Source organism: Coregonus lavaretus, assembly GCF_964263955.1.
Source record: "Coregonus lavaretus genome assembly, chromosome: 10".
Taxonomy (NCBI): domain Eukaryota; kingdom Metazoa; phylum Chordata; class Actinopteri; order Salmoniformes; family Salmonidae; genus Coregonus; species Coregonus lavaretus.
The window spans coordinates 11,237,810-11,258,683 of record NC_139997.1 but is presented as its reverse complement, the minus strand read 5'-3'; the positions used below and the strand labels follow the sequence as shown (position 1 = coordinate 11,258,683).

General features: G+C 44.3%; 1 protein-coding gene and 1 pseudogene across 2 annotated transcripts in view; both read left to right on the top strand.

The window, feature by feature from the left end:
• The window catches only part of LOC311136637 (adenomatous polyposis coli protein-like), a 37,746-nt gene extending 27,041 nt beyond the window's left edge, over nt 1-10,705 (top strand). The window contains exons 9-16 of the mRNA XM_084170835.1: nt 268-369; nt 670-831; nt 995-1,211; nt 1,539-1,634; nt 2,007-2,146; nt 2,447-2,641; nt 2,803-3,017; nt 3,167-10,705. Coding sequence (XP_084026961.1) covers nt 268-369; nt 670-831; nt 995-1,211; nt 1,539-1,634; nt 2,007-2,146; nt 2,447-2,641; nt 2,803-3,017; nt 3,167-9,638 — 7,599 coding nt within the window. The 3' untranslated portion in view covers nt 9,639-10,705. The remainder of the gene's footprint in view (nt 1-267; nt 370-669; nt 832-994; nt 1,212-1,538; nt 1,635-2,006; nt 2,147-2,446; nt 2,642-2,802; nt 3,018-3,166) is intronic.
• A 2,781-nt stretch (nt 10,706-13,486) lies between these two features.
• Nucleotides 13,487-20,874, top strand: part of LOC311135631 (signal recognition particle 19 kDa protein-like) — a 35,736-nt pseudogene continuing 28,348 nt past the window's right edge. The window contains exon 1 of the transcript in view: nt 13,487-13,540. The product of the transcript in view is annotated as a signal recognition particle 19 kDa protein-like (transcript). The remainder of the gene's footprint in view (nt 13,541-20,874) is intronic.

Here is a 20,874-nt window from a genome sequence, read left to right as displayed (position 1 = left end):
ATGAGAAAGGCAAAGATGTAGCTCAGTTGGTAGAGCATGGTGCTTACAACGCCAGGGTTGTGGGTTCGTTTCCCACGGGTGGCCAGTATGAAAATGTATGCACTCACTAACTATAAGTCGCTCTGGAGAAGAGCGTCTGCTAAATGACTAAAATGTAATGTTATACTGTAGGAAATTGCTAACAAGCAACACATCAATATTAATACATTTTAATTTAAAAAATGCTTTAAAAAGTTGTTTAACAAAATTATTTATTTTGTAATCTAGGGTTCGAGCTCTCGCCTGGATCAGGACTCTGCCAGTGAAATGAGTTTGGGTGGGGGTAGTTACTCTGTGCCCCGCAGACTGACCAGTCACTTGGGCACCAAGGTAACCAGATATTCTACCAACACTCGGGTTGATGTAGTTCTACTGTTCTCATCAAACGATCCCCCTTAATAATAAACCACATGAGATCTGCCTGCATGCCCAAACCGGAAATGTGAAATGTTATCTAGTTTAGAAATGTAATAGAAATTGCTTTTTTAAACGGAAGGTAGCTCACATAAATTAGATTGCATCCCAAGTGGGACAATTTGATCCATTTCGATATTAATAATTGACCTATGTATCATCAGGGCGTGTCTTCAACAAAGTAGTTGTTCTCACGGTCGCCCTCTAACCCTATAGGTGGAGATGGTGTACTCCCTTCTCTCCATGCTGGGGACCCATGATAAAGATGACATGTCTCGCACTCTGCTGGCCATGTCCAGTTCCCAGGACAGCTGCATCGCCATGCGCCAGTCAGGCTGTCTTCCCTTACTCATCCAACTCCTCCATGGCAACGACAAGGTTTGTAATGTTTTTGTTTGGTAACTTTGTCTTATTCTTTATCATTCGGCTAGATGTTATTTATTCAGTCGAGGACCACTTTGGAAATAAGTATTTTAATGAATGCTTTCAAGTGATATCCTGTTTTTAATTTATTATTTTGTAAAATTCTATTCAATTCAAGGACTCAGTGCTGCTGGGGAACTCCCGAGGCAGCAAGGAGGCGAGGGCGAGGGCCAGCGCCGCCCTCCATAACATTATCCACTCCCAGCCTGACGATAAGAGAGGGCGCAGGGAGATCAGAGTACTGCACCTCCTGGAGCAGATCAGGGTTTACTGTGAGACCTGCTGGGAGTGGCAGGAGAACCATGAGAGGGGAGTGGACCAGGATAAAAACCCCAGTAAGGCCTGCTCAGATGTATTTCATGCTTTGGTTAGGGCATTGTTATTTGGATGAGTAATGCAGGACAAAAACCCAGTAAGGACTACAGCGACAGTTGTAATGAATTGTGTTGGTTTGGTTTTTCATTGTGTATTTGGAAGGATAAACCCCCAGTAGGTCCTGCTCAGATCACTTGTGCTTGATTTGTTTAATGTATTAAATGGATAATTGGATGGGTAATGCAGGACAAAAACTTTCAGATGGATGAACTGTGTTTTAGTTAGGGTATGGACATTTGGATGGGTAATGTGTTTTTATTCTAATGGATTGTGTGTGTGTGTGTCAGTGCCCTCTCCCGTGGAGCATCAGATCTGCCCAGCGGTATGTGTTCTAATGAAGCTGTCCTTTGATGAAGAGCACAGGCACGCTATGAATGAGCTCGGTAAGCATTCATTCCAAAACTGTTGTTCTGACCAAATGCACCTTTTTATTTATTTAGGCTATTTAACCAGGATAGTCCACTTGGTGACACTTTCCACTGATTTCCAGGCAGTTATCTAAAAACAACTCATGAAACTAAATCTTTATTTGATCGGTTTAATGTTTCATATCGTTGTCATCACCCGAGAAACCAAAACAGAACAGAGCTAGGTTAATGCATCACGTTACAGATAAATAATTGATGTATTCATCCCTATAAAGATGTAGGCTCTTATGCAATGTCTTGCATTGGACATAATATAGTAGAACATTCATGGGGCAGACTCATTCAATGATGGATTGACATTTCTCCTGCTGTGCTGTGTGTTCCCAGGGGGTCTGCAGGCTATAGGGGAGCTCCTCCAAGTGGACTGTGAAATCTACGGCCTCACCAGCGACCACTACAGCGTCACTCTGAGGAGATACGCTGGCATGGCCCTCACCAACCTCACCTTCGGGGACGTGGCCAATAAGGTGAGCCTCTGGTTCCAGACGATTTATCCTTAGATGTAGTTGATGTGTGTGGAATTCTGACCTAATATTTTGCAAATGTTCTGCCTATTCCTGGATTTAAAAACACTTTAAATCTCAATTAAGCACGCTTTGTAGTCCAGGAGTAGGTTCATTCTGGGTCTGGGAAACCTGCCAATATGTGTACACACACCTGAAAGTAAAGGCAGTAGTGTCTTCGAGGATAATCTGAATCTCTGTGCTTGTTCATAAAGTCTGGCTTCAAATTAATAATAAGCATCTTTCTGTGTCTTCCATCCTCAGGCCACACTATGTTCCATGAAGGGATGCATGAGGGCCATGGTGGCTCAGCTGAAGTCTGAGAGTGAGGATCTACAGCAGGTGATTGCCAGTGTGTTGAGGAACCTGTCCTGGCGCGCGGATGTGAACAGTAAGAAGACCCTCCGCGAGGTGGGCAGCGTCAGGGCTCTGATGGAGTGTGCCTTGGAGGTACAGAAGGTGAGACATCCACAACTCTCACTTTGATACAACTACATGATAAGGAGAACATCATGTATAAGTATGTGAATGAAATGTACAATAGGAATTCGATAAAGATTTACCCGAATATTTGCCGAAATATGTATGCTGATAAAGTATGTCCTCTTCTCCCTTCAAAGGAGTCTACTCTGAAGAGTGTCCTCAGTGCCCTGTGGAACCTGTCAGCTCACTGCACTGAAAACAAAGCTGATATCTGTGCTGTAGAGGGGGCTTTGGCCTTCCTGGTTAGCACTTTGATGTACCGAAGCCAAACAAACACCCTCGCCATCATTGAAAGTGGAGGAGGCATCTTGCGCAATGTGTCTAGTCTCATCGCTACAAATGAAGATCACAGGTATGTCTATTCAAATAAAAAATAATTCATTATAGTATTATGCTGTTAAATCTTATAATGGTTTGATATTATTATACTGACTCCCCTCTAGTAATTCTTACACTTGAAAGCTTACAAGACCATGTGTGGTTTTCTTTCTCTGTCTGTAGGCAAATCCTGAGAGAGAACAGCTGTCTTCAGACACTCCTGCAGCACCTGAAGTCTCACAGCCTGACTATTGTGAGCAACGCGTGTGGCACTCTGTGGAACCTCTCGGCCCGCAATGCAAAGGACCAGGAGGCCTTGTGGGAAATGGGTGCTGTGAGCATGCTGAAGAACCTCATCCACTCCAAGCACAAGATGATCGCCATGGGCAGCGCTGCAGCACTGAGGAACCTCATGGCCAACAGGCCCGCCAAATACAAGGACGCCAACATCATGTCACCTGGTTCCAGCCTGCCCTCTCTTCACGTCAGGAAACAGAAAGCCCTGATCGAGGAACTGGACTCTCAGCACCTCTCGGAGACGTTTGACAATATTGACAATTTAAGCCCCAAGGCGTCCCACAGGGGTAAACCAAGCAGGCACAAGCAGAATGTCTACAGTGATTACGATGGTGTCTCTAGATCAGACGGGTTTAGCCCTAACAGTGTGCCTGTGCGCTCCCCTTACGTGAACACACCAGTTCTTTCGAGTCCGTCACCCAGAGACAACCCAAGGGGGAACATAGACAGTGTTAGGGCCGAGAGGGATCGTAGCCAGGACAGAGACAGACAGAGGGGTGCACCCAGTGGTTTCCACCCAGATCATGACTCTAAGAGAATGCAGATGCCCGCCACAACAGCAGCTCAGATCGCCATGGTGATGGAGGAAGTGAACAGCATTCACTTACTGACTGGCCTGGATGACCGGTCACCAGAGACCCCTAATCAAGACCCTCACTGTAAAACTGCAGCACATGGTCATTCAAATGTATATCCCTACACTAAACCCGATCACTCGGGCAGACCATGTCCAATGCCCAAGTTGGAATACAAGGCGTCCAACGACAGTCTCAACAGCGTTAACAGCACTGACGGCTATGGAAAAAGAGGACAGATGAAGCCGTCTGTGGACTCATACTCTGAGGATGATGAGGGGAAGTGTTGCGTCTATAGAAAATATCCTGCAGACCTCGCTCATAAGATCCACAATGCAAACCACATGGAAGATGATGACGGAGAAGTTGACACACCTATCAACTACAGCCTAAAGTATTCTGACGAGCAACTGAACTCTGGTCGGCAAAGTCCAAGCCAAAACGAGAGATGGGCGAGGTCTAAGCACATGGAGGAGGAGATGAAACAGACAGATCAGAGGTCTGTGCGATCTCAAAGCCCAGGCTACCCCATGTACACAGAGGGCAACAGTGAGGGGGAGGAGAAATTGAAGTACAAGCCCAGGTTCGTGCAAACAGAAATGCAACAAGGATTCAGATCAAGGAACTCCAACCAACACCTACAAGATCAAAGCAATGCTGGTCCCACTCAAGGAATGAACAAAAAGATGAACAATCAGACTATGTGCCAGTCTGTGGATGATTACGGTGATGACAAACCAACCAATTACAGTGAGCGATACTCAGAGGAAGAACAACAGGATGACCAGCCGACCAATTACAGTATGAAGTACAACAAGGAGCATCATACTGAACAACCAATTGATTACAGTCTGAAGTACTCCGACTCCTCCTCCCAAAAATCCATGTTTAGTCATTCAAAGTCATCCTCCACTCAGAGCTCAGTGAAAGACCATCTGAGCCAAGATGGTTCCACATCATCCGTGACATCCATAAAGAATGCAGGGAGACAAATGCAGCTACATCCATCCTCGGCTCAAACGAGGTCAGGGCCAACTCGACCAGGCCAGAAGAACACAGCATGCAAACCTCCTAACGTCAATCAAGAGACCCTACAGACGTACTGCGTTGAGGACACACCCATCTGTTTCTCAAGGGGTAGCTCTCTGTCATCCTTGTCCTCAGACGAGGACGAAATGGAAGGCTGCAAGAGGAATGTGAATGCTGCTAGGAACTACCCAACTCTTCCCATCTCTGAGAAAGAGTCAACTGGCAGTCACGCCCAAGAACAAGGCACAACCGAGGGCCAGTCGTCTGTGCAGTATGTCCGAATGAAGCCTCCAAGGACTAGTCAAGTTCATGGAGACGGATCCAGACATCACAAAGCCGTTGAGTTTTCATCAGGAGCCAAATCACCATCCAAAAGTGGTGCCCAGACTCCCAAAAGCCCCCCAGAGCACTATGTGCAGGAGACACCCCTCATGTTCAGCAGATGCACGTCTGTAAGCTCCCTGGACAGCTTTGAGAGCAACTCCATCGCTAGCTCTATACAGAGTGAATTGTGCAGCGGGATGCCCAGTGGAATCATCAGCCCAAGCGATCTGCCCGACAGCCCTGGTCAGACCATGCCTCCGAGCCGAAGCAAAACGCCACCTCCCCCACAACATCAACATCCACCCCCAATGAAACACAAAAAGCTGCCGCCTCCGCCGCCTCCGAGGGCGGATATGGCTCCAAGGCATGCTGCTGTACACGCTGCTGTCCAGAGAGTCCAGGTGCTTCCGGATAACGACACCCTGCTACACTTTGCGACAGAGAGTACCCCAGATGGATTCTCTTGTGCGTCCAGCCTCAGTGCTTTAAGCTTAGATGAACCTTACATTCAGAAAGATAATGAGCTCAAGATAATGTCTCCTGTTCACGAAGACGACCAGGGAAATGAGGCTGAGCATGAGCATGATGACACTACAGAACCCCCAAGCCAAGAGAAGCATTCACCTGGTGAGGCAGAAAAATACATTTTGGATGATTCAGATGATGACGATATAGAAATACTGGAGGCTTGCATAAACTCCGCCATGCCAACAAAGTCATCAAGAAAACCCAAAAAGCAATCGCCTTCCAACACTAATTCTAGAATACCACCACCTACTGCCCATAAACCAAGCCAACTTCCTGTGTACAAGTTACTCCCTTCACAAACCCGAGGACAACAGAAGACTGTAAGCTTCACCCATGGAGAGGACATGCCTAGGATTTACTGCATAGAGGGAACCCCTATAAATTTCTCAACGGCCACATCTCTCAGCGACCTCACCATTGATTCACCCCCAAATGAGCTGACCAATGCTGAAAGCTGTGCTCCTCCTTGTGCAGAAGTATCCTCCAGCCAAATAAGGGATACTATTCCAGAAGGGGAAAGTACAGAGGAAAAAGATGCAGGTGTTACTTCTTCCTTCACACAAGCTGCTGCTGCAGAAAATGAAGGGGATGACATCTTAGCAGAGTGTATCAGTTCAGCCATGCCAAAAGGTAAAATCCACAAGCCCTTTAGAGTACAGAAAATGAATGATCAACCACAGCACCCATCATCAGCTTCTCCTGTTAGTCTAGTCCAACAGGAGGTTGAAAAGAAGAAGCCCACATCCCCTGTTAAACCAATGCCACAGAGTAGTGAGTACAGAGCTAGGATGATTAAGAAACCCCAGCCCCCTTTCCACTTTGCTTCATACCCTGATAAAAACAAAGAAACCAAAATGCTTGAGCCAAAAATGGCCTCCAGAAATTTCACAGATAAGCCACCAAATGCAGATGAGAGGCCACGGCCAGGGTTTGCTTTTGACTCGCCACAGAATTACACACCAATAGAGGGTACACCCTATTGCTTTTCACGCAATGACTCCCTGAGTTCCTTGGACTTTGAGGATGATGAACCTGATCTCTCAAAGGAAAAGGCCCAACTTAGAAAAGACAAAGACCAGAGAAAAGTGTCGACGAAAAACCGTGGAGAGCTATCCGCAAGGACAAACAGGGCAAATGTACCACCGACTGCTCCAACAAAACCTCTGCAGCAGAAGCAGGCAGTCTTTCCACAAGCATCCAAAGAAAACATGGGGCCAGTGCCAGATGAGAAGCAGAAGTTTTCCATTGAGGACACACCGATGTGTTTCTCTAGAAACTCATCTCTCAGCTCGTTAAGTGACATTGACCAAGAGAACAACAACAAAGATCTCCAGCCAAAAGAAGAGGAGGATGTAACTCAGGTGGAAGCTCCTTCTAAACCCCAAGCCTCTGGTTACGCACCAAAAGCCTTTCATGTAGAAGACACCCCTGTGTGTTTCTCAAGAAACAGTTCACTCAGCTCACTAAGCATTGATTCAGAAGATGACCTTCTACAAGAGTGCATCAGTTCAGCCATGCCAAAAAAGAAGAAACAGACAGCCAGAAATAAGGGGGGGAATGACCAAGGAGATGCCACTGAGGAGAAAAGTATGGATGGAATTTTAGCTGAGGAGCCTGATCTCACATTGGATCTCACTGATACACATAGTCCAGTTTCTGAACAAGCCTTATCTCCAGACTCTGAATCTTTTGATTGGAAGGCCATCCAAGAGGGTGCCAATTCCATCGTCAGCAGTTTGCACCAGGCAGCTGCTAGCCTCTCTAGACAAGGCTCATCTGACTCTGACTCAATCCTCTCCCTCAAATCTGGAATATCCCTTGGCTCCCCCTTTCACTTACCCTTAAATTCAGAGGATAATAAATCTGCATCCGACAAAGGAGGACGCCCACGGATATTGAAACCTGGTGAAAAGAGCACTTTAGAAGCAAAAAAGAAAGAAAAGGAAGAGGAGGCAGCAAAAGCTCTTAAAGGGGGCAAGAAAGTCTACAAAAGTCTCATAACAGGAAAACCACGTGCCAGCGCTGAGACCCCAGCCTCATTACAGCAGAGGCCGACGGCCCCTAGTGTTCCCATAATCTCTCGTGGGAGGACAATGATCCATGTCCCTGGTGTTAGAAGCAGTTCTCCAAGCACTAGCCCAGTCCAAAAGAAGCCTCCAGCCCGTGGTCCAGCCTCTGTCTCAAAAACTCCCCCCACTCAAGGGCAGAACTCCAGTAACTCACCCAGAAGCATCAAACCACCTGCTAAATCTGACCCTAGTCCCACCAGGGATCAGCCTGGATCTCAATCGGGATCAAGTAAAGCTTCATCACGATCAGGATCCAGAGACTCCACACCATCCAGACCAGCTCAGCAGTCCTTGACCACCAGACCCATGCAGTCACCTGGTCGCACCTCTGTGTCACCTGGAAGAAATGGTCTCAGCCCCTCAAACAAATTATCCCAAGTGCCTCGCACTGCTTCTCCAAGCACATTGTCAACTAAGTCTTCTGGTTCTGGCAGGATGGCCTACACCTCCCCTGGGAGACAGATGGGTCAGCAAACGCCACCCAAGCAGACTGGCTTGACGAGAAGCACTAGCGGAATCCCTAGGAGTGAATCTGCCTCAAAGAGTCTGAACCAGTGTGGAGTTGCTGGCACTTCTAAGAAGCAGGATTTGTCCAGGATGTCGTCCACAAAGTCTAGTGGAAGTGAATCAGACCGGTCGGAGAAACCTGCCCTAGTTCGCCAATCAACGTTCATCAAAGAAGCCCCTAGTCCAACACTGAAGAGGAAATTGGAAGAGTCTGCCTCGTTCGAGTCTCTGTCCCCCTCCTCTACCAGCCAGTCTCAAACGCCTGTGTCGAGCCCGTCTTTGCCAGATATGTCGTTGACTCTGCCCTATCAAGGGAGTCAAGGAAGCAACTGGAAAAAGTCCCCTCAGAATCCAAACTCCTCCGAAAATGGGGATGGGAAGCCTCAAAGAGGAGGGAAGCATGACATCTCCAGGTCACATTCAGAAAGCCCCTCCAGGCTCCCTAATCTTAACAGGAAAGGGACATGGAAGAGGGAAAACAGCAAACACTCATCCTCTCTCCCAAGGGTTGGCACCTGGAAGAGAACCGGCAGCTCCTCTTCCATCCTCTCTGCCTCCTCTGAGTCAAGTGAAAAGGGCAAAAGTGAGGATGAACGACAGCCACTGAGTCCATCCCAAAGGTCTCCACACGGCAAAGATGGAAACCCTTTAAAAGGAACATGGAGGAAGATAAAGGACAGTGAAATGTCTCAGTCAGAAGGCCATGATTCTTCCTCCATGGACTCAATGGACACCATGGCCATGGGGCACCAAATGAGCCCTGCAGTGTCCAAGACTGAGGATGTGTGGGTGAGGATTGAGGACTGTCCCATTAACAACCCGAGGTCTGGAAAATCCCCAACAGCAAACACACCTCCGGTAATTGACAGTGTTCTAGTCAAAATGCCCTCTGTTGATCTCTTGACAAGTGAAACCCATCCCAAACAGTCCACAAATGAAAGTGTAAATGCTCTTAGGCTAGGCTCAGAGACTAATTTAAACTTGTTTAGGAGCAGTGAGAGTATTGATAAGAAAGGGCCAGACCTCAACCCTCCTCAGAGTAACCCAAGCATCGTCCCAGAGGCCCATGAACTGTCTGTTGCTGAACGCACCCCTTTTAGCTCCTCCAACTCTAGCAAACACAGCTCACCGAGTGGGGCTGTGGCTGCCAGGGTCAGCCCTTTCAACTACACCCCTAGTTCCAGGAAGAGCAGTGCTGACAATGCCACACCACCACGACCATCACAGATACCCACGCCTGTCAGTGTCACCAACAGTGCAAAAAAGAGAGACTCTAAAGGAGAAAGTGCTGGAGAAAGTGGGTCCTACATTGTAACCTCAGTTTAAATCACTTGAGGCTAGATTACACACACACAGGATCTAGGGGAAATGTATTGAACATACCTAGTGACCTCTGTTGTAAATAATTATTAAAACAAACAATCAAAGCAAAGATAACAGGTTCATCACAATTTTTGGTGTAAAAAAACAAACATGTAAATAGTAGTGAGTCACTAGACTGTTATTGTAGTTGATGCCTAATTGATGGACCCTGCTTCTTTGCTGGTAGGAATGTGGCTGGGACACTGGTTATCAGGGAGAGGGGGAGACCTCTGAAGGATAATGTATGTGAGTTTGTACTGTACAGATTTTAATTATGTATTTAATTTAAACCCCTGTCAAGATCCTGAATCTTGTCTGACTTGACAAAGATAATCACTTAAAGTTGCATATTTGGGATGTTAAAACACTTAAAGATGGACTTTAATACTACATTAGATTTTTTTTTTGTATTATATGCCTGTACTTAGGTCAGAAAGAAAAGTAATTCTCATTTTTACTAATGCAAATGTATTATAAGCTTCCCTCCCTTGCATGTAAAATGCCCCGACGGTAAAGATGAACATTTATGTGGTCACATGACATGTTGGTAGCTGTAGTGTGAAGTTTTACACTATTTCATGTGTGCTCTGAAAGTAAAGGAATTAACCGCAAGTTAACCTTGACAACTTTTTCAAATGAGAAAATAGATTATATGAGAGTAGACCGATACATGGCTCTGCTGTTTGTTGGTTAATTGTTATCAGGTGAGTTGGTTGCTTTTTAACGAAGAGACTATCTCTAAAAATATTACTGTAGGGTTTTGGTGTTGGTTTATAAATTTTTTTAAAGCTAATTTTAGTTTCCCCTGTAATCACTGTAATGCTAAAGCACATAATCAGAGGAGATTATGTACTATTTTGTTCTGGCCAAAAATTACACTGTTTGAAAGACTGTTGATGTTCTTTTTCTTCTCATGCAATACTACATTTGTGGTTGGATATTCAAAGAAAAAAAGTCAAATTCCAAATAAATCAACATAATAAACGTTAAAATGTTGGAGTGCAAAACTGGTGTCCAGTGTTACTGAACAATGGAAGTGCTGTGTGTCAATATTTGTTTGATTTATCATCTTGAAGAGATTTTGGTAGTGAATGGAACTTAAGATCTGCTTACAGTGAATGATGAACTCAAGTGTCCTTAGTGCAGCTATGTTTTGATATACAAGCCAAGGGAATATAACTATAGGCATTAATTCATAACACAACTACATACACATTTATTGAGTGTTGTACAAGTGCAATAACATAAAGGGGCAATCCGCAGTTGAAACGATGTAGTGGTCACCTCACCACTGTTTTGGTAAAAAGCTGGGGAATGGAGCTGGAGAAATGTAACCACTTAAATGGATGCAAGGTCTGACCAAGTTTTGAGGCTATACAGTGTTTGTTTACATGCATGTTGTTTACAAACACTGGAGAAAAAGCTTATTTCGGGTTCTGATGGTGTACGACAGTTGAACTAAGCTGATGAGGCATTTATAAGTTATATTCATCAAGAATCAATGGGATATCATTAATTAAAAAATGGATGTAGAAACTGGCGAATCCCCCTTTAATCAGCTCAATCATATCACAACCATCAAAGCACTTTCCATCAGTATTATTTCTGTTGACATTCTGCAGGCATTACATATTACATTTTAGATAGCTAGGTGGGACAACTACATATCTCAGTCATAAGTAACATTTTCCTAAAGGTAGCTATCAGCAACGTCTGAGCTAGTAAGGAGGAAAAAAAGTTGCGTTAGTTCACGAAAGGTATTTGGGGGGGGGAGTTCACTGGGCTGAGCGGGGTGGGTGGGCCAAGAGACCAGAGGTGCCTGAACGGAGTACTCGGATTGGGGTGTAGGGCTTGAGCATAGCCTGAAGGTAGGGAGGGGCAGTTCCTCTTGCTGCTCTGTAGGCTACCATGCTCTTGTAGTAGATGTGAGCTTCGACTGTAAGCCAGTGGAGTGTACGGAGGAGCAGGGTGACATGGGAGAACTTGGGAAGGTTCTCCCTGCAGAAATTATGAATTGATGTGTAGGTTGTGATGAAGGACCAAGTGAAGGACACTGCATCACCCATAAAGGTGTCACCTAGAAGGAAGCACTTTTTTGAGACCTCAGTTATTGGTTCATGTTTAGCAGGGCATTACTAGTTTGATCATTATAATCTGTTATTGCAATCTTTGGCCACTACCAGATATGACTCTGGCCACTAGCATTCTCATTGAGGATATCTGAAATACATCACTATTGTCTCTTTAAACGGAATTGTCCAATTACAGCAAGGATAAACTAACTTCTGGTGTGCCGACCAATCACAAAACTATGGATCAGCAAATTAAATCCCACCCCATTGTAAACAGGAAGCTGTCTCCAGCTAGCTAACTAGGAAGCTAATGCAAAGGGAGCCTGGTGCCTTCTCAAATCAAATGTTATTTACCACATGCGCCGAATACAACAGGTGTAGACATTACCGTGAAATGCGTAAAAAGATGGGGTGGGGGTGTGGGGGCAGTGCAAATAGTCCGGGTAGCCATGATTAGCTATTCAGGAGTCTTATGGCTTGGGGATAGAAGCTGTTGAGAAGCCTTTTGGACCTAGACTTGGCGCTCCGGTACCGCTTGCCGTGCGGTAGCAGAAAGAACAGTCTATGACTAGGGTGGCTGGAGTCTTTGACAATTTTGAGGGCCTTCCTCTCACACTGCCTGGTATAGAGGTCCTGGATGGCAGGAAGCTTGGCCCCAGTGATGTATTGGGCCGTACGCACTACCCTCTGTAGTGCCTTGCGGTCGAGCAGTTGCCATACCAGGCGGTGAATATATATGGCCTCCCTACTGTTATTTTATTTTACTTCTGCTCTTTTTTTCCTCAACTTTTTTGTTGTTTTAATCTACTTTTTTATTAAAAATAAATGCACTGTTGGTTAAGGGCTGTAAGTAAGCATTTCACTGTAATGTCTGCACCTGTTGTATTCGGTGCATGTGGCCAATAAAATTTGATTTGATTTGATGCAACCAGTCAGGATGCTCTCAATGGTGCAGCTGTATAACTTTTTGAGGATCTGAGGACCCATGCCAAATCTTTTCAGTCTCCTGAGGGGGAATAGGCTTTGTCGTGCCTTCTTCACGACTGTCTTGGTGTGTTTGGACCATGATAGTTTGTTGGTGATGTGGACACCAAGGAACTTGAAGCTCTCAACCTGTTCCACTACAGCCCTGTCGATGAGAATGGGGGCGTGCTCAGTGCTCTTTTTTTTCCTGTAGTCCACAATCATCTCCTTTGTCTTGGTCACGTTGAGGGAGAGGTTGTTATCCTGGCACCACACGGCCAGGTCTCTGACCTCCTCCCTATAGGCTGTGTCATCGTTGTCGGTGATCAGGCCTACCACTGTTGTGTCGTCAGCAAATTTAATTATGGTGTTGGAGTCGTGCCTGGCCATGCAGTCATGGGTGAACAGGGAGTACAGGATGGGACTGAGCACCCGCCCCTGAGGGGCCCCCGTGTTGAGGATCAGCGTGGCAGATGTGTTGTTACCTACCCTTACCACCTGGGGGCGGCCCGTCAGGAAGTCAAGGATCCAGTTGCAGAGGGAGGTGTTTAATCCCAGGATCCTTAGTTTAGTGATGAGCTTTGAGGGCACTATGGTGTTGAACGCTGAGCTGTAGTCAATGAATAGCATTCTCACGTAGGTGTTCCTCTTGTCCAGGTGGAAAAGGGCAGTGTGGTGTGCAATAGAGATTGCATCATCTGTAAATCTGTTGGGGCGTTATGCAAATTTGAGTGGGTCTAGGGTTTCTGGGATAATGGTGTTGATGTGAGCCATGACCAGCCTTTCTGAGAAAATGTCTCCGCTAAGTGATAATCCATCTGAAAAAGAAAGGTAGGTAATATAAGATGCATATCTCTTGTTGTCCCATGAAATGTTTGTGAGTAGAAGTCCTACATGTGAACAGAAAAACAAGCTTAGAGAAGACAGTTATATTTGTGTTAGCTAGTTTGCTAAGTTAGCGTGCCAGCGAAAATGGCTAGGCAACATGAAAGTCAGTTGGGTAATCAAATCTAATTTTATTTGTCACATGCGCCGAATACAACAGGTCACCTTACAGTGAAATGCTTACTTACAAGCCCTTAACCAACAATGCAATTTTAAGAAAAATAAGTGTTAAGTAAACAATAGATAAGTAAAAAATAAAAGCAGTAAAAATAAGTAGGGAGGCTATATACAGGGGGTACCGGTACAGAGTCAATGTGCAGGGACACCGGTTAGTCGAGGTAATATGTAGGTATAGTTAAAGTGACAATGCATAGATAATAAACAGAGAGTAGCAGCAGCGTAAAAGAGGGAGAGGAGAGGGGAGGGGACAGACAATGTAAATAGTCCGGGTAGCCATTTGATTAGCTGTTCAGGAGTCTTGGGCTTGGGGGTAGAAGCTGTTAAGAAGCCTTTTGGACCTAGACTTGGCGCTCCGGTACCGCTTGCAGTAGCAGAGAGAACAGTCTATGACTAGGGTGTCTGGAGTCTTTGACAATTTTTGGCTAGCGATACTTTCTTCGTTGTTGCATATAAAAGCATATACATGTTAAGTACATCTTCTGCACATCTATCATTCCAGTGTTCATTCTAAATTGTAATTATTTTGCACTATGGCCTATTTATTGCCTTACCTTCATAACTTACTACATTTGCACACACTGTATATAGATTTTCTATTGTGTTATTGACTGTACGTTTTGTTTATCCCATATGTAACTCTGTGTTGTTGTTGTTGTTTTTATTGCACTGCTTTGCTTTATCTTGGCCAGGTCGCAGTTGTAAATAAGAACTTGTTCTCAACTGGCTTACCTGGTTAAATAAAGGTGAAATAAAAATAAAAATAAAAGTTGAAATGATATCGCGGTATTGTCAGTTTGCTAGCTAGATGGATTCGGTGTGCAACACTGTGTCAGTGCACTGAATCTAAATTGAATGAGTTGGTTTAACAGCTGGCCAGTTAGCTAGCCATCAAGCTAGACAGGCAATGTTGACAATGAATAGCTAGCACAAACGATGACGCCACTTTTGTATGGTAATGAGGAAACCTTCAAAATAAAAGCCCGCATTTCAAAACATTGCAATGTGGATAACTCATTCAAGAGATATTGCATTTTAATCAGTGGTCACTTCTATTGTGACAACAAGAAAATGCAATGAGTAAATTATGAAAAAAAATAAAATAAAATAATAATAATATATATATATATATATATACATTTTCATACCAATAATGAAAAAGACCATGTTGACACTGGTATGTTGAGAATATTGGGCTGTAGAGAGAACTGTTCTACCTGTTTTCAGCTAAAGTGGGGTGGGAAATAATCAGTAGGGTCTCTACTAACCAAATATGTGTCGTTTTGGAGGGGGGTGGTGTCATACATACCCAGCAGCACTTTGTTCTCTGCCCCCTCTATAGCGCCCAATGCAATATACTGTAATAGACTGTACATGGGATACATATTGTCTTGAAGAGAGAACTTTTCTACCTGTCTCAGCTAAAGTAGGTTGGGAAATATGGTTAGTTTTGGACATATCCAGTAACACAGCTTTAAATGACCATGGTCCTGAAATCAGTACACACTCAACAAACAAAAAGAAACACAAAAGCTAAACTTTTTTGCCAAAACGAAATCTAATTTATTTACAAGATAAATGTAATGCATATTAACCAGGCTATTAAGACACAGTATAATCCCACATTCTGAACAGCAATGGAGAAAATTATTTCCATGTTGTAGGCTGATATGTGCTTCTTCTATCAAGGTTTGCAGTATACAGTAAAGGCATAGGACTAGGGCTGTTGCGGTGACCATATTACCGCCACACCGTGAGTTATGACCGCAGTAAAATTCTTTTACTATCGAAGTTCCCGAACAGATTTCACTTGTTTTCCCAAATTAAGCACTGGTAACTGCAGGAACAGTTTTGGAGAGCCCATGGCATACAGAGTTTGAGCGGCATATCACCTGTCGCACAGCGAGAGCATGCTCCTCAAACAGTGGTTGATGCGTGGAGTGAAATAAGTGTTCTTATATGTATTTATCAGCTGCTCATATATTAAGCACATGCTCTGCTATAAAACCGAAGTAGCCTATCCGGCATCATTAAATAACAGACTGGCGGGAAGCGAGCAGCCTCCATTCGCTATTCGAGTGCATACAGATGACATGTTTTTTCCCCCTGCTCCTGTTCCAGCCATTTGATAAGGGGCCATTCTAAATCGAAACTAATTCTCACTCCCTCCAGGAAATACACGACGCCGCTGTTCTGGTTACTGATGGATTTATTCTTCTACTAAATTCTCCACCGTCATCAATCCACCATCGAACTCGCTGGCTGCACACAACTGAGAGGGAAATGGGTCCACTTAGAAACAAGAATACTTGTAAATAAACACGTCGTTAATTTAACTTATCTTTCAGAGTACTAAACTTTACCGCCGCTACTTTACCGCGATGTCTGGAACTTGTCACCACTAAAAGCGTCCCAACACAACATATAATGTACAGATAGTTCCTATCACATAAATACAAGCAAAATCAATATTCAAAATACAAGTTGTACAAATAATAATGATATTATGTAAAACCTATTAATAATGACATGAATAACATTTATGGCAGTTAAACTCCCACCAAATCACATCCTTTGGGATTTCACCTCACAAAATAACCATAACATTCATTATGCTTCAAGCAGTAAAACTGTCTTGTATACAGGCCTGTCAAGATAGACTGGCTTTGTAGTGCGTTTTCCCTGGTTATCTAAGGTTGAGTCACTAATTAACAGTTTTACCTTTCTGACTCTTCCATCAGTGCTAGGGTACACCTGTGCTACTCTTGCTAATCTCCATTGATTTCGTGGAGAGCAGTCCTCTTGTAGGATGACAATGTCATTAACCTTCGTATTTCTCTTATCCTTTTGCCATATTTGTCTTTGCTGAAGATTAAGGAGGTACTCCTTCTTCCACCGTGTCCAGAATTCGTTTGCCAATAACTGTACCTGTCGCCATCTCTTGCGGAGGTAGAGATCCTGACTCACAAACTGACCAGGAGGGGGAGTTGTTATCTTTGACTTCATCATGAGGATATGGTTGGGAGTGAGAGGTTCAAGACTTGTTGGATCATTTAAGTGCTCTGTTGTCAGAGGTCTGCTATTTACGATAGCCATCACTTCATACAGGAAGGTTCTAAGTGATGCACTGTCAAGTCTTTTAGCAGATTGGTCAAGGATCGCTGTTAGAACCTCCATAACTTGCTAAATTTGCACACACTGTATATATATGTATTTCTGTTGTATTTTTTTTTTGACTTTGTTTTGTTTTACCCCATATGTAATTCTGTGTTGTTGTTTTTATCGCACTGCTTTGCTTTATCTTGGCCAGGTCGCAGTTGTAAATGAGAACTTGTTCTCAACTGGTTTACCTGGTTAAATAAAGGTGAAATAAAATAAAATAAAATAAAAAATAGAACGCTTCTGATGGTCCTAATTTGTCTCTCCCATACACCTCCCATGTGACTTGATGCTGGGAAGTTCATAACAAACTCACATCCATGTTCCTTTACCTGTTCATGATCCAGGTCCTTCATTGCATTCATGAACTCTCCTTTAGCGCCAACAAAGTTGGTGCCTTGATCACATCTCAACTGTCTTACATTTCCACGTATTGCAATGAATGCACGCAGTGCATTGATGAAAGCATCTGTAGTGAGATCATCAAGCATTTCAACATGTATGGCTCTAGAACACATACAAGTGAAAAGAAGACCATATCTTTTCAGTTCCTTTCTCGCTTCTTTCACATAGAATGGTCCGAAGCAATCTATACCACAATATGTGAATGGAGGGGTCATTTCCAGTCTCTCGTCTGGCAAGTCTGCCATCTTTGGTTCCTGTGTGTTCCTTCTATACTTTCTGCATGTTGTGCATTTGTAGATGTGCGAGGCAACTGCGCTGCTGCAACCTGTAACCCATATACCATTGGATCGCAATTCATTGACAGTTATTCCTCTTCCTTGATGATGCACCTTTTCATGGTAGTGCTTGATGAGTAAAGAAGACACATGACTTGCCTTAGGTACAATGGCAGGATGCTTTACATGTGGATGAAGGGCAGATCTTGTCAAACGTCCTCCAACCCTGAGCACACCGTACTCATCGACAAAGGGACTTAGTTTGTGTAGCTTGTTTGTTTTGTCTTTGGGTTTTACTTCCTTGCATTGCTTTATACCTTTGATTTCAGTGCTGAATACTTCCGTTTGAACCAATTTGATGATGAAAAGCTCTGCTTCCTGTCTTTCCTCAACACTTGTGGCTTCATTTGTTTTAAGTTTGAGACCCTTGATTTGCTTAGCATGGCGCTTAAGACGAGCAATAGCATTGACGGCTCTTTTCCAGTCAGAAAACCTTGTCAGGCGGTCTAACAATGTCCTGTCCTCTTTTGCTTTTGTGTTGAGCACCTGGGCCTTTCGAAGTTCTGGATCATTGTCAATGACCTCACTTACTTTGACGTCTTCTATGGGCAGCTCTCTTTTCCACAGAAAATCTGGCCCATTAAACCAAGTTGAAGCTACAAGCTGATCTGCCTTTAGGCCTCTTGAAGCATGATCCGCAGGATTATCTTCAGAACGTACAAATCGCCATTGCTTTGAATCTGTAGTGGACTTGATTCTTTGGATTCTGTTAGCCACAAAGACGTGGAATCGTCTTGCATCATTGTTTATATATCCAAGGACAACCTTTGAGTCTGTCCAAAAATGTTCTTGAAGACCATCTATTTCGAGCTCCTTTCTGAGCACAACACTTGTCCTTGCTGCTACCACAGCTGCAGATAACTCAAGGCGTGGTATTGTGGTCACTTTGGTGGGGGCAACACGTGCTTTCCCCATGACTAACGAACAATGGACATCCCCATTGGTGTTGATTGTTCTGAGATAAGTACACTCCCCATAGCCTGTGACGCTGGCATCTGAGAAGTGGTGAAGCTCGTACTGTTTGACATCTATGAAGTTTGCTGGAATATAGCACCTTCTGATCCTTACATTAGACAAGTTTTGTAGATCTTGTAGCCAAGATTCCCACTGTGTCTTGAGCTCCTCTGAGAGTGGTTCATCCCAACCGGCCTTGTCTCGACACAGTTGTTGCAATATCTGCTTTCCTAGGAGAATGAATGGGGCTACGAACCCCAATGGGTCGTAGATGGAAGCTACTGTTGATAGCACTCCTCTTCTGGTCAACGGGTGTTCCTTGACTGTAACTCTGAGCTGAAAGTCATCAGAGGACACGCACCATTGCACTCCGAGAGCTCTTTCCATGAGTGGCTCTCCCAAAGCCATATCAAGGTTTTTGACACTTTCAGCGCACTCTTCCTTTGGTATTGATTTCAATACATGCTTGCTGTTGGAGACGAACTTATGTAGTCTTAGCTTGCCTGTGCTGCAAAGACCTCTTGCTTCCTTGATGAGTTGCACAATTGGCCCAGCGTCGTCCAGGGTAGGGGAGGGAATGGCCGGCAGGGATGTAGCTCAGTTGATAGAGCATGGCGTTTGCAACGCCAGGGTTGTGGGTTCGTTTCCCACGGGGGGCCAGTATAAAAAGATATGTATTCACTAACTGTAAGTCGCTCTGGATAAGAGCGTCTGCTAAATGACAAAAATGTAAAAATTTAAATGTTGAATTGCCTCAGCATCAGACGTTACACTCACCAGTCCATCGTCAACATAAAAATTCCTTTGGATGAATTTAACAGCGTTTTGGTTAAATTGATCCTGACCTTTAGCGGCTAGATGTTTGAGACCAAAATTGGCACAGCCGGGTGAGGAGGCTGCCCTAAACAGATGGACTTTCATCCGGAAAGTTGATGGCGGAGACATCAGGTCACCATTCTCCCACCATAAGAACCTCAGGTAGTCTTGGTCTTCCGGTCTTACATGGAACTGATGGAACATTCGCTCCAAATCACACATAATAGCAATTGGGCCCTTGCGAAACCTGCAGAGAACTCCCACCAAGGTATTTGTGAGCTCTGGCCCAGTAAGAAGGTGGTCATTCAATGACGTGTCTTGGAATCTTGCTGAGCAATCGAAGACGACGCGTATCTTCCCAGGCTTTTGAGGGTGGTATACCCCGTGGTGGGGAATATACCAGGCTGGATGATTGTTGAGTTCCTTTTCGGGAACCTTCTCAGCATCACCAGGAGCAATGATATCTTTCATGAAGTTCATGTAGTCTGAGCAGTATTTCTGGTCTCTCTTGAGCCTTCGTTCCAAGCCTCTTAGACGCTGAACAGAACATGACTTATTATTGGGTAGATTTGGTCTGTCTTGTTTGAAAGGTAAGGGCATTTCATAATGACCATCTTGTTTGTGTTTGATTTCATCTCTCAGCTTAGTCAAGAAGTGGAGATCTTCCTGAGAGACGGTTGCATCTTCTTCAACTCTTTCACTGAAATCAGATTCTAGTACCTTAATTACATCATTTGGACTGATCATTTCCTTGATCTGAGTCTTGCAAACATAGTGAACTTCACCTTTGAGCTTGATTGTTGGTTTGGGTTCAGGTGTCACTTTCCTTACAATGATGCGGTGACTTACTCCAATTGCATCACTGTAGTGGTCTTGTGGGTCACCATAACTCACTATGCTCCAACCTAGATCAGTTCTCTGAGCAAAGGGTTCGTTTTCTTCTCCACATACGACTTCTCTGGGCATTAGCGCTTGTGGGCAATTGTATCCGATTAGCAGACCAATTTCACATTCCTTTGGCGGTGCAATGTGTTCTGCAAGATGCTCCAAATGAGGCCATGCTTTAGCGGTCTCTGAAGTTGGAATGTGTGTCCGATTGGCAGGGATAAATTCACGAGTGTACGTTGTTGGCACTGTGATCTTCTTAGAGGAGAATAGACCTCTTATTTGTAGGTATTTGAGTCTTTTACAGGGTACAATTGTCCTTTTTGACGACATTGTAGATAGTTTCAGCTTCACTTGTTCCGTGTTCGTATCTAGAATGTTTGCTACTTCCTCAAGAATGAAGGAAGAATCACTTTGTGAATCTAGCAGAGCATAGACAAGAACTTCCTTACTTGAATCACTTTGCGTTGACACATAGACAGGTACTATCGCTGAAGTCTGTGTAGTATTGCCATCTTGCACAACTCTGTTGGATGTGGTTTCCTTGAT